Raw genomic sequence first — 11,492 nt, 5'->3', positions numbered from 1 at the left:
TGTTCGCACAGGAGGCCGCGATACAGCTGCGTCGCCAGCGCCAGGAAGAGCGCAAGCAGCGTATTCTAAACCCCAAAATTAGCAAGAATGGCAGCGATCTCGAGGCCCTGCAGCAACAGATTATCGAAAAGCGCGAGCAGAAAAAGGCCGAGCGCGAAGCTGAGATGGCTGCTGGTATGTTGCCATCAGGCCGTTGTTTACCCTGACCCCTTCTCTCGCCCCACCATCACCATCACAACATGCACACGCACGCGTACATGCACGCGCACACGCACACGCAAACAGCTGCATTGCCTCAAACCCGACGAACCAATCACCTCTCCACCCCGTTTGCTGCTATGTAGATCGCGAAATGGCTGCGCACGCCGAGCTGGCTTTGGAGCTCGAGCGACAGCAACGCATGGCTGCCAAGGCTGCACTCGCCGAACAGCAACGCCAATGGGAAGAACAGCGCCATCGTGAGGAAACGGTGGTGTGGCGCGAGCCTGCTCCGCTCCGCGGCGACGGCGCCGACGAGAGTCGGCTTGGCCCATCCTCTCTGCAAATCTTCCAGGGTGAGGATGACAGTCAGATTGAACGCGAGGCCCTGCAGCGGGCCCAACAGCGTGAATGGGCTCGCCAACAGATGGAACAGCAACAACGCCAGCGCCAAGCCGAATCAGCCGAATTTGAAGAGGCGCAAAACATGGCCCACAGCCAAGCTCTCTTGGGCCTTCAACAACAGCACGCTCAAGACGAAGCCCGTCGGGCCCGCCTACGCGAGGCCGCGGAGTACAATCGCAAGATGGCCGATGAAAAGGCTGCTGCTCGCCGCCGCGAACGCTTCCATGAAGCCGAGGAACTCGTGGCACAGAAGCAGGCTGAAATCGACTCCTCCCTCATGCGCGAAGATCCCACAGAGGCGTTTGGCCGAAATGGCAAGGTCCTGAAAGACCGCTACCGAGGCATGACTCCAGAACAGGTGGCTCAGATTCGCGCCGACCAAATCCGCCAAGCCGAGGAAGCCCAGCAACGCCGGCAACAGCAACGCGAGGAAGAAGAGCGCGAAGCCCAACTGCGCGCCCAGATGAGCCGTCAGGCCTTGTTGATGGATCGCCAAGCGCAACGCGCTCGTCAAGCACAGCTGCAAGAGGCCGCCACCATCAATCAAACGTTGCGACTGGAACAGACACTTCGCGCCACCCAGCGGGAAGAAAACACCTTTGACGACAGCTTCTTTAGCCAGTTTGGCACCAGCGCCCGCTAATCGGTGCCGGAGTAGATGTGTCTAGCAACCGGACACACGCTCATGCCCATCTTCACTGATGTGTTGCGTTGCTTTGCTGTATGCTAATGTCTATGCCTTTATGTGCGTGTGTGCCCTGTGGATATGTTCCTTGTTGGCCGTGCGGCCGGTCCGCCAAGACGTTACACGTCAACCGTACCACCCCTCCCTCATCCGGCTGCTCTTTCGCCTTCTCTCTCTCTCTCTCTCTCTTTCCTTTGCCCCATCTCTTCTCGCCCCTGCTCCCCTCTCCCCCTGTCACTTGCGTCCTCATGCCCACCCTCCTGTCTTCGTGTCTTATTTGACCGCTTCTTTTTCTCAGTTGTCTGTTTACTATTCTGCGAGTCCCCTCTGAATAAAAAAGAGCATATCGTTTGATGGACATTGCACCAATCACACGCTTGCTGTTGCACACCACAAAGTCTGCACTCGACGAATGCTATTGACCTTGATCACAGAACAGACACCCTTGAGCGGTAAGCTCAGAACTTACCAATTCACAAAGCCAAACAGCCCTGCCTGTACGATGCCAAGAACACGAAATTTAATACAAAATGGATTTAACGGCGCTGCACCGGGCGAGGGGAGATATCTGCTGACTGCACTGCATGAATCAAGACACCCTTGTAGCCGGCTTGATTATAATGTGCGTGGCCCTATGCAACATCAAAAAAGCAACCCATGTCACATGATGTAAGGTGGCGCCAGCACCTAAACCTCAGCTTTAGCAAAATGCAAAACAGGGGCAAACCTTGGACCAGTCATAGCCACACCCGTAGGCAAAGAGCGTGCCATCGCCATTGAAATCGCAACACGTGATTTCGGCCTTGGCTTTGGGGAATTCCTGAGTTTATCCCAAAGCAAGGGTGCAGCAGCGCGGCCCAATCAAATGGTTCAACCATGCTCGCTCATGCCGCCAACGTCAAGGCCTGTTCACCCAGGCTTTCGGCTGTTCTTGATCGTGAACAGGCAGCTCCTACCTTGAGCTTGTTGCGGTTGACTTTGTCCCAGAAGTAAAAGACACCATTGCCGCCGACCGTTGCAAAAGTTCCGTGCTAACGTGCAAAAAAAAGGGCATTCAGTAACACACACAAGGGAAAAAAAAAAAAAAAAAAAAAAACAAGACAAGACAAGCGACCGCCGTGGACGCCAGCCATGTTAAATACAACGCAAACCAATACCGCGCATACCCCGACACAAACACACCTGCTTGTGGAAGGCAATATCATTGACCGCGTAGGCGTCCGTTGAGCCCTTGTCTGCCGTGCGATGGCACTTGAACGAAAACTTTTCCTTCTACCATAATTCAACATTGAACCGTGAAACACAGGACGGGATCTGACTCTATTCTCTGAGACGCTCAGACTACCCAGAATCCTGGCTTGAAACGAGCAGATGTGGACTGCTTGGGAAAAGAAGCATGTTTGTGCAACCGAAACTCCACATTGTCAGGAACTGCACCTACCTCGTGTTTAGCTGGGTCGGCATACAAGATGGCGACACGGCCTTCGATTGAGCCAACAGCAAATCCATCCTGTAACCCAGTTCAACAAGTCAAGATTTAGAACAAGTGATAGAAGCGTTTCTGTCACGGACCTGCCCAAATACAAACAATACAAAGGGCCAAAGAGCCAAAAAAAACTTACGCCACTCGGGAAGCAGCGCAGTACGCGGGGCTGGAGGTTGAGCAAAGCTTGTGAAGCAGACTGGCCGGCCTGCGCGGTTGTGGCTCGAAGCTCAATCTCGCGGAAAGGACGTGGGCCACCATCGAGCGTGAAGACGGACACCTTGCGGTCTGAGGTAACCACGGCTGCAAGGTTGTTGACGGCATCTGCAGAGTAACAGCGGCCTGATACAAACAAGTGACAACCACAACGCCATGTCCATGTCAGAATCAAATTCGAAAGAGCAAAAGAAAAAAAAGCTCCGAAAAAACGCGAGCTGGTAGTTGTTGGGTGTGTGGGTTGTGTGCGCATGTGCTTGCTCCTCTTCCTTGATGTGTTTCATTCTTCCCTCTTCAGTCGTCATTTCGTTTGAAAGAAGGCGTTGTGTGTTGTGTGTTGGCGGGGGGAGGGGGAGGTCTTACCACCCAACGTGAACGAGGCCACAGCATTGGGGGATCGCATGTCCCAAAACTTGACCGTCTGATCCCACGAAGCTGTCATGACGGCATTCAGTTGGGGCAAAAATCGTGCCGACTTGACCGGCGCATCATGCTGCAAGACGATACATTGACATGAACAATCAAGTCAAGATTCAATCGGCCAAGATGAAGGCCAAGGATATGAGAGGCATAGCCTTTACTACAGTCACACGTGGAACGGTGTCACAACCAACCGCGGCAATCTGCTGAGTTTGGCCAGTGGCCAGGTCACAAAGTTGCGCCGTCTTATCAGCCACGGCAGTCACGCACTTGGAACCATCCTATGCGAGCGGTCAAACAGAACAAGGTGGTGTTGGAACACGGCGACATAAGGGCTCAAGCCAGATGTTTGTGAACCAAACATTGCGGAAGGATGCACAGATGGTTATCAAGTAGCAAGAAATCCTCAGGGATGGATGGTTCCAAGGACGGATATGCATACCGCCACAAAATCAACGTCAAGAACGGGTGCACCAAACTTGAATTCTTGGCGAGGCGCACTTTGTCCCTGGGGGCTAATCTCATAAACCTTAACCTGAGCACATGGCCATGAGGCAAGGATGCGAGAGAGCGGAAAGATGCAAAAGGTCAGAGCAGATAAGGTGTGGGTGGAACTTGCAGCACGTGGGTTGGGACCCAAATCACGAATGGACTCAAGTTGAGCAAAGCAAGCGGAATTCAATAACGTACCGTTGAGTCCCAGCTCCCAACAGCCAGATGATTGCTGACAGGTGACCACTTGATGCATTGCGGCGTGTCACCGGGAGGCGGGTTGACCTGATGAAGCAATCGTCAGGCTGAGGCGTAAAAGCGCTGATACGTCAGGCAAAGAGAAGATGGGCGGTTCACGCAAAAAAGAGGGGTGTACTGGACGGACCTCGACGTCACGCGATGCAGCGGCAGCACCGAACATGTCGTTGGTTCACCCGATAGAGGCAACAAGAAGGCGGCGGCACCTTTGAAATTTGAGATTCACAAAAAAAAAAAAAAAAAAAAAAAAAAAAAAGCCAGCAACTTATAAGATGCTGTTCGGAGATAGCTTTGTGCGTGTGCCTCAACCAAATAGCGAGGCGCGTGTTTTGTGGTAACCGTCGCCGTCAATCGGACAAGGACCCGAGTAAGAGGCGAAGGCGCGCTGGCCGACACACCTGAGCGACGAGTCCTCTGTCAATGCGTCAAGACAAGTTCAGCTTTTTTGCTTACATTCGAGCCCAAATCCCCAATGTGGACCGGTGCTGGATAAAGCACGCAGAACAAGAATGGCGACAATCAAGTGACGGAGCGCTCCTCGACCACGACACCCGGCTGCCGTTCGATCCGATCCCAGTGTGCAGCGTGCAGCGTTCACAAGAGCAGAGAGAGAGAGAGAAAGCGAAATGACCAACTGTCAGTTGTCCATGGTCACAACTGCAGTTGTTTACGCATCTGTAACTTGGCTTGATGTCGGTTTTGGAAGAGTTTATGTTAAACCCTTGTATACTTTCAGAATGGTTTTTGTCAGCTTTTGTAGTTTTTTCCTCTTCCTGGATGATAAGGACTGTTATTGCACATGCATCGCACCCACTGCCTCTCTCTCTCTCTCTCTCTCTCTCTCTCTCAATTGGTCGGATTCAGGCTACAAGCTCATCAGGTACTGCTGGGTGCGCTGCCACCAACGGCGAGCTGTATTGACTGAGCCAGTTCACCGTCCTCACCTTGCTTTTGAATCTGGAATGGCATCGTTGGCATCATCAAAATCGTGAGGATCTCTTAGGGTGTGACCATTTTTTTTTCCTGCTGGCATCATGGCGTGCGACCTGCAAATTCCCAAAAAGTTTCACAGTGACCTCATTGGTCATGGCGGCTCCGTCATCCGGCGCTTGGAGAGCAGCTTCAGCGTCAACGTGACAATTCCCAATCGCGACGTGAGTAGCTGCAACGAGCGTGATCCTACCCACCAACCCCAGGAGCAACTGCCCGTGCTCATTCGTGCCGCTGGCCTGGTACTTTTGCACAGGATAGTAGTTGCATCGTGTCCATCGTCGGCCCACCCGCAGGCATCGACGGCTGTCGGTGCGTGCACAAATCTTCTTCTTTGTTTGCACGTTGACTTGTTTGGACCGGCAAAAGGGTAGGCCACAGGATCGTGTTCATGCATCTGCCTCTGGCCCTCAGACGTGAGATTGCCAACATTCTCAAGTTTGAAGTCGGCGAGGACCCGCTTCTGACCGCGCAGCTTGACATCCCTAGCAGCGTTCACGGTCGCCTCATCGGTACGTTTGAAGATTCGCGAGGAGTCGCGTTGTGATCGTATGCTTACAGAATCAGATGCTGTGGTGCTCATACGAGCCATGTTGCCCAAGGCCCGCGAGGATCGACGCTTCAAAACCTAGAAACCCAACATGGCTGTGCCATTGAGATTCCGCGTCGAGGCCAAGATGGGCCCGTCACCATTCAGGGTCAGCTCTTGCGTGCTGCTTCACCTCCAAAGGAACATGCCCCTCTTTTTCTTACTTCCTGGCCACTCTTGCAGGTGCCAAAGGCCATGTGGAGCGAGCCCTTGAAGCCATCCGTGAGATTGTTGAGGTTCCCTTCTCTGTATGTGGTGCTCGCCGTGCTCTCCTGACTCTAGAACCATCGTGCCACTTGCGTTCCTCATTTCCCGCCTTTTTGTCACGAAATTCAAGGTGCTCGGAACAGAAACGAGCGACATTCCCGCCCCCCGTGCCCACATCAACCTGCAGGCCCGTGAACCCATTCATGAGGTCCTCTTTTTTCCAGAACGTCCCAACCAGGTTGGCTTGCTCCCCTCAATTGCAAGGAGCAGACTCACCCGGAAGTTTGATTCTCACCCTTTCCCCACTCGCACAATCTATAGCCAAGCTTTCAGCGCTTCCTGACGTATCTGGATTCAGCCGAGCATACCGCTGAGATCTGTGTCTTCACGATCTCAGACGATCGCATCTACGAAACCATCATGCGTCTTCATGCCCACGGCGTCAAGGTATAGCTACGCCCCCAATCCCACTACCACCCTCTGCCCTGTGTTCCAACAAACACGCTCACAATTCGGAACTTTTCCCATAGGTGCGCGTCATTACTGACGACGAATGCATGACAAACCAGGGCAGCGATATCCTCAAATTGCGAAACGCTGGTATTCCAGTTCGCACGGATCACAGCGAGTATCATATGCATCATAAGGTCTGCCCATGTCGCAAGGCTCTTGACTTGCTTAAAGACTGCATGCTATTTTCATTGTTGGTCTTGTACTGCATTCACTTCTTTTTGCTTGATCCAGTTTGCCGTTCTGGATAGCAAGGTCATTCTTACAGGCAGCTTCAACTGGACTTATGGTGCCGCAACCCATAATCAAGAGAACATTTGCATTTCCAACGAGCCTCAACTGGTACGAAGCCTACTTGTTGCTGCTGCAACTGCTGTTAATACACGCCCATGCATGTGCAGCTGTGACCAAGTGCTGCCCTGCATCAACTTGTCACCCAACTGACCTCATGCCCCATATCTTGACTAGGTGAAGCCCTATCAAGCTGAATTTGAGCGCCTTTGGAAGCAATTTGCCCACTAATCTGCGTTCGGCTTTTAGTTCGGACACCTCCCTATGCTACAGCACACAGCGGGTATATCATAAAGTGTCATACTATAATATCGATGTATCTTTTTTTCTCTTCTCATGACAACCAACTGACGTCGGTGCATAACACACGACAGTCGTCGAAAATACACTGCTGAGGAAGGAACGCGATTGCCTGATTGAGCTGAAATTGGAATGCTGTGCTGCAATGTTGTGTTCCGTGAATGTGGGATGAGACTCGGCTGCCAGGGTTCACATCCCTTAAAGTAACGGCCAGCTCGCCCGCGTTTTGACTTGTATTTTCGTAAAAGGTTGTGGTATTTGTGAGCAATTTTTGTGGTGATTTGGTCTTGGTCTGTGTCTTGACCACCTCGCAAGCCTGCATCAAGGTGGGCGCTGCCCTTCGCCGAGCCGAAAAGGAGAAGCGCGACTACTACACCGGTTTCAACCATGGAAAAACTCTGATCGTCCCTGCGGCGATGACGAGAACCGGTGGGTTCGCCTCCTCCTTTGTGGATCTGCTTGGTCAGCTCGCCCGCTGCGCCGAGGCCCGTGGTGTGTACCAGCCGGGGCTGGACGAGGCCTTTGTTCCTCGGTGGAAGGGTCGCTTCGCGGCGCTGGTCCATCAGATGAACGCTGGTCCATCAGATGAACGCTGACCACATCCAGCGCCACTTTGGCGGTGTCTGCCTACGCTCGTCGTAGGTAGGCACCGCCTCGGGGGTCCCTCTGTGGGGATCCCTGTGTGCACCAGTCGCTCCCTAGGTGGTTCTCGTTGTGATCTTTTCATGATGGCTTGACTTGTATTTTTGTTTTAATTTTGCTCGTATTTTGCACTAATTTTTACTGTATTTTTGTAAAGTCCTTTGTATGATGTCTTCTTCTTCTGTGGTCGGTTGCCTTTTCAACCCGGCGTTGTGCCTTATTGTATGTGAGCGTGCCGTGGTGTTTTTTGTGTGATCGTGCTGTGATGGCTTATATTTGTGATGCTTGACTGCCGTTTTTGGGTGTCTAGTGTTTGAAATGGCTGTATCTCTCGTTATACTTGGTCGTTTTGTACGATTTTTGGTTCTGTGTGCAGGATTCTTCGCGCTTGTACTTCTTGGCATGATAAAAGCCAGCGAATGTAACTTGTTCTCTTGTGTTGTTTTGCGTGCCCTTGTGATGTTGATGTCGGGGTTGCACAGCTTTGCTTTCAGCTCTGAGGTTCAAACACCTAATTTATTTATTAGTATATCAGGCCCGAGCAGATTAAAACCGAGCAAATCAGTTCCGAGCAGGTCAGGCACGAGCAGATCAGGGTTGACAAGGACAGACCCAAGAGGATCAGGTCTGAAAAGGACAGGCCCGAGGATATCAGAACCGAGTATATCAGGCCCGAGCATATTAAAACCGAGCAAATCAGTTCCGAACAGGTCAGGCCCCAGCAGATCAGTCGCGAGCAGATCAGGCCCGAGCAGATCGGATTCAAGAGGATCGGGCCCGAGCACATCAGTCGTGACAAGACAGGCCCGAGCACATCAGAACCGAGCAAATTAGTTCCGAGCAGGTCAGGCACGAGCAGATCAGGGTTGACAAAGACAGACCCAAGCAGGTCAGGTCTGAAAAGGACAGGCCCGAGCACATCAAAACCGAGTATATCAGGCCCGAGCAGATTAGAACCGAATAGATCAGTCGCGAGCAGATTAGGCCTCAGCAAATCAGTTCCGAGCAGGTCAGGCCCGAGCAGATCGGACTCGAGAGGATCGGGCCCGAGCAGATCAGGTCTGAAAAGGACAGGCCCGAGCACATCAGAACCGAGCAAATCAGTTCCGAGCAGGTCAGGCACGGGCAGATCAGGGTTGACGAGGACAGACTATTAGAGGCACAATCTGAGACGGTATACTTTACCACGTTGTGTGTCCTCTGGTACTTGATGTTGTCCCACCTTGTTGTGTAACATCTTGCTGTGCCATCTTGGTGTATCATCTTGTTGTGGCATCTGTTGGTCCCAACAGATTGCTGATATCGCCTCCACCTGTCTTCAGTGTGATAGTCCATTCTCTGTCTCCACTGTGTGTGTGTGTTTCCACCTGCTATAAATGGGAGCGATCTCCCTGGATCGGTACCATTTTCCTTCTTGACCTCGGTCGTTCCACTTCCCTCCTTCTGTCTTGTTCTGTCTTGTTCCTTCGCCTTGCTTCAATCCATGTTCTCGTATGCACTTCGATTGGTTGGATACCTCTGTGACAATCGCCTTGTCCACACACATAACACTGTACTGGACATACACCTTTAAAAGGTTATGGGCCTCGGTTGTGTACTCTTCCAACCTCTCTTTCGTTACCCTGCCTTGCGCTTTCCAGCTGCTTCGTTTCCCTCCTGCTTCCTCCCTGTGTCTTCTGCTTGTATTGTGAAAACGTTTCAAAATCATCAAAACCCTCTTTGTTCTCTTTGTTTCGAGACAGTGCAAAATTGTCATACTTTTTTGTTTGTTTGCTTGCTTCCTTGCTTGTTGTTGTACCTTTCCCCTCCCTTGATCATCGCCACCATGCCATTTAGTGTTATGCATACTCCTGTTGACCAGCGAGTCACTCGTAGCCGTGGCGCTGTGCAAAGCGCTGCTCGCGCTGCTGCCACCAGAAATTTTGAGGCTCACACCGACCTCACGCGCGACTTCCAGCACGAAGAAGATCATGCCGAACCCGACGCTCTCGATTGCTTGGTCAACGAGCATGAGGAAGAGGAAAGGCCGAAAATGGCCGCCACCGGGTCGCACCCGGCCACGCCTTCGACAGGAGCCGCTCCCGTCGAGGCTACCGCGAGCGCTTCTCGCCATGCCGCAAGCGCCGCCGCCACATCAGCCGCCGCCGCGGGCCCTGGATCCCCCCGCAACAATGACGCCGCCGTGGCCCAGGTCCACAGGACCCTGCAAGCCCTAGTGCACTCTCTAGGCTCTCAACATCAGCTCCAATCGCAGATTGCCGAGCTTGAACGCGAGATAAACGCTGCCCTTCGGCTCATCCCGGACAGGGGCCGCTCACATGGTTCGTTACGCGCGCACGAGACCCAGTCGCCTTCTCGTGACCTTGCGACCGATTTTTCTTTGCTCGCTCCCTCGCCCGCGGCGCACCCGTCTGCCCGTGATGGCGAAGTGGCGTTTGGCCTGGCCTCCAATCGCCCTCTACCCCGGCTCCCGAGAGAGCCCGTGCACGAATCGCTCTCTCACGACTCTCGTTATCGTCATGGCTATTTGAGCTCTCCCGCACATGACGATAGAGCCACCACGCCCAGGCGCTCTCCCATGGAAGCAGTGGATGCATCCCAATTTGGTGTTGCCTTTGGCACCAATGCGCCACCACGGGCCGGCTCTCGGACTCAACCACCCCACCACGTTTGGCACCGAGCCTACCAAACCTCAACCAAGTGGGAGTCCTATCGCGGTGACAGCAAGAAAGGTCTCGACTCCCTCAAAGAAAATGTCAACTCGGCCCTCGTTCTTCTCCAAGCCGAGCCCTTGCTGCATATGGCCACCCTCGATCTAGAGGGCTGCACCGCCGCTGGTATCCAGGATATTTATGGCGACATTTCTTCCGACCTGGACTACCTCATCTACGTCAACGACATCCTGGTTGACTGGATCTTACCGTGCTTGAGAGGTGACCTTGCCTCTCGTTTTCAGCGCGAAAAATCACGCCAACGCATCGTCTTGGGCGCCTGGTTCAAACAGATGGGCGCCCTCTTCCTCCAGACCACTCGTCACGACATTACCCAAGCCTCTCAGGCTCTTCGCGACCAACGCATCCGCACGGCCGACGACTTTCCTGTCTACCGCTCCTCCATCACTGCTGCCGTTGACACCCTTCGCATTGAGGGCGCCTACTCGGCAACCCTCGTCATCGCCCAACTGGTTGATGGCCTGCCTTCGAAACTCAGGGACGTGATTGCAAACCTGTATCAACCGTCTTGGGATTTGGGCAAGTTCTTTGAGGTGGTGACTGCTAACCTGCACAAACTCACGCCTGCTGGTGCCCGCGCCGAACCTAAACAGGGTGCCTTTGCTGTTGAGCATGGTGGAGGGCGCGGGCACGGGCATGGCCGTGGACGTGGTCGCGGACGCGGTCGTAGACGTTTTTTTTTTCTGACATCTTGGCGTGAACCACGTTGTCAGACAAAATCTGCAACCCCGCTCCTTGCGGCCCGCGTTTTGGCGGCGCCCTCGCTCCCACCGTGTCCGCTCGCTTGCTCGCTTGCTTGCCCCGCGGACATGGCCACTGAGTCCGGCGGCGAGGATTCTTGGACCCAGGTCCGCGGTGCTAAACGCCCGAGTGCCGAGTCACCTCCAAGCAACACCACCACCTCGCCTTCCCAAACTCATCGTTCTGCGAAACACACGAAACATGGCAGCGCTCGCCACGACCGTAACCATGTTTTCCCTGACCCTATGACCACCCCGTTTCGCCCTCGCGCCCGCCACTCTGCCTCTACCGCCCGTGCCTCGTCTCATGTGCCCTCGACGTCCCCCGCTGCCG

The 11,492-nt window shown here is 53.6% G+C and overlaps 4 protein-coding genes across 4 annotated transcripts in view; 3 read left to right on the top strand and 1 right to left on the bottom strand.

Moving 5' to 3' along the window:
* Positions 1 to 1,675, top strand: part of MONBRDRAFT_37948 (uncharacterized protein) — a gene marked incomplete at its 5' end in the record, with an annotated part of 2,165 nt that extends 490 nt beyond the window's left edge. The window contains 2 exons of the mRNA XM_001747708.1: positions 12 to 174; positions 345 to 1,675. Coding sequence (XP_001747760.1) covers positions 12 to 174; positions 345 to 1,246 — 1,065 coding nt within the window. The 3' untranslated portion in view covers positions 1,247 to 1,675. The remainder of the gene's footprint in view (positions 1 to 11; positions 175 to 344) is intronic.
* An 11-nt stretch (positions 1,676 to 1,686) lies between these two features.
* Positions 1,687 to 4,722, bottom strand: MONBRDRAFT_33326 (uncharacterized protein). The gene is made up of 12 exons (XM_001747625.1): positions 4,556 to 4,722; positions 4,285 to 4,363; positions 4,098 to 4,184; positions 3,850 to 3,942; positions 3,602 to 3,688; positions 3,351 to 3,480; positions 2,911 to 3,113; positions 2,730 to 2,798; positions 2,471 to 2,560; positions 2,245 to 2,319; positions 2,016 to 2,108; positions 1,687 to 1,920 (listed from the first exon to the last, which is right to left on the bottom strand). Exons 2-12 carry the CDS (start codon positions 4,318 to 4,320, stop codon positions 1,825 to 1,827), a joined length of 1,059 nt encoding a protein of 352 aa, XP_001747677.1. The 5' UTR covers positions 4,321 to 4,363; positions 4,556 to 4,722; the 3' UTR covers positions 1,687 to 1,824.
* A 469-nt stretch (positions 4,723 to 5,191) lies between these two features.
* MONBRDRAFT_9955 (uncharacterized protein) lies at positions 5,192 to 7,640 on the top strand (the record flags this gene model as incomplete). Its single annotated transcript, XM_001747707.1, has 5 exons — positions 5,192 to 5,389; positions 6,265 to 6,390; positions 6,474 to 6,590; positions 6,688 to 6,795; positions 7,293 to 7,640. 5 exons carry the CDS (start codon positions 5,192 to 5,194, stop codon positions 7,638 to 7,640), a joined length of 897 nt encoding a protein of 298 aa, XP_001747759.1.
* A 1,871-nt stretch (positions 7,641 to 9,511) lies between these two features.
* The window catches only part of MONBRDRAFT_9954 (uncharacterized protein), a gene marked incomplete at both ends in the record, with an annotated part of 19,200 nt that continues 17,219 nt past the window's right edge, over positions 9,512 to 11,492 (top strand). Inside the window, one exon of the mRNA XM_001747706.1 lies at positions 9,512 to 11,033. Within this exon, the coding sequence (XP_001747758.1) occupies positions 9,512 to 11,033 (1,522 nt within the window). The remainder of the gene's footprint in view (positions 11,034 to 11,492) is intronic.

The sequence above is a fragment of the Monosiga brevicollis genome, genomic scaffold (assembly GCF_000002865.3).
Source record: "Monosiga brevicollis MX1 MONBRscaffold_18 genomic scaffold, whole genome shotgun sequence".
Classification (NCBI taxonomy): Eukaryota; class Choanoflagellata; order Craspedida; family Salpingoecidae; genus Monosiga; species Monosiga brevicollis.
Note: the sequence above shows the minus strand (reverse complement) of the source record. Positions and strands in the feature narration are given on the sequence as shown.

Coding starts and splice junctions, on each gene's coding strand:
- MONBRDRAFT_33326 (XM_001747625.1), bottom strand. CDS start 4,320: ATGTTCGGTGCTGCCGCTGCATCGCGTGACGTCGAG. Junction 4,185..4,284: donor CTGCATCGCGTGACGTCGAG/GTCCGTCCAGTA, acceptor TTGCTTCATCAG/GTCAACCCGCCTCCCGGTGA. Junction 3,689..3,849: donor TTGACGTTGATTTTGTGGCG/GTATGCATATCC, acceptor CCGCTCGCATAG/GATGGTTCCAAGTGCGTGAC.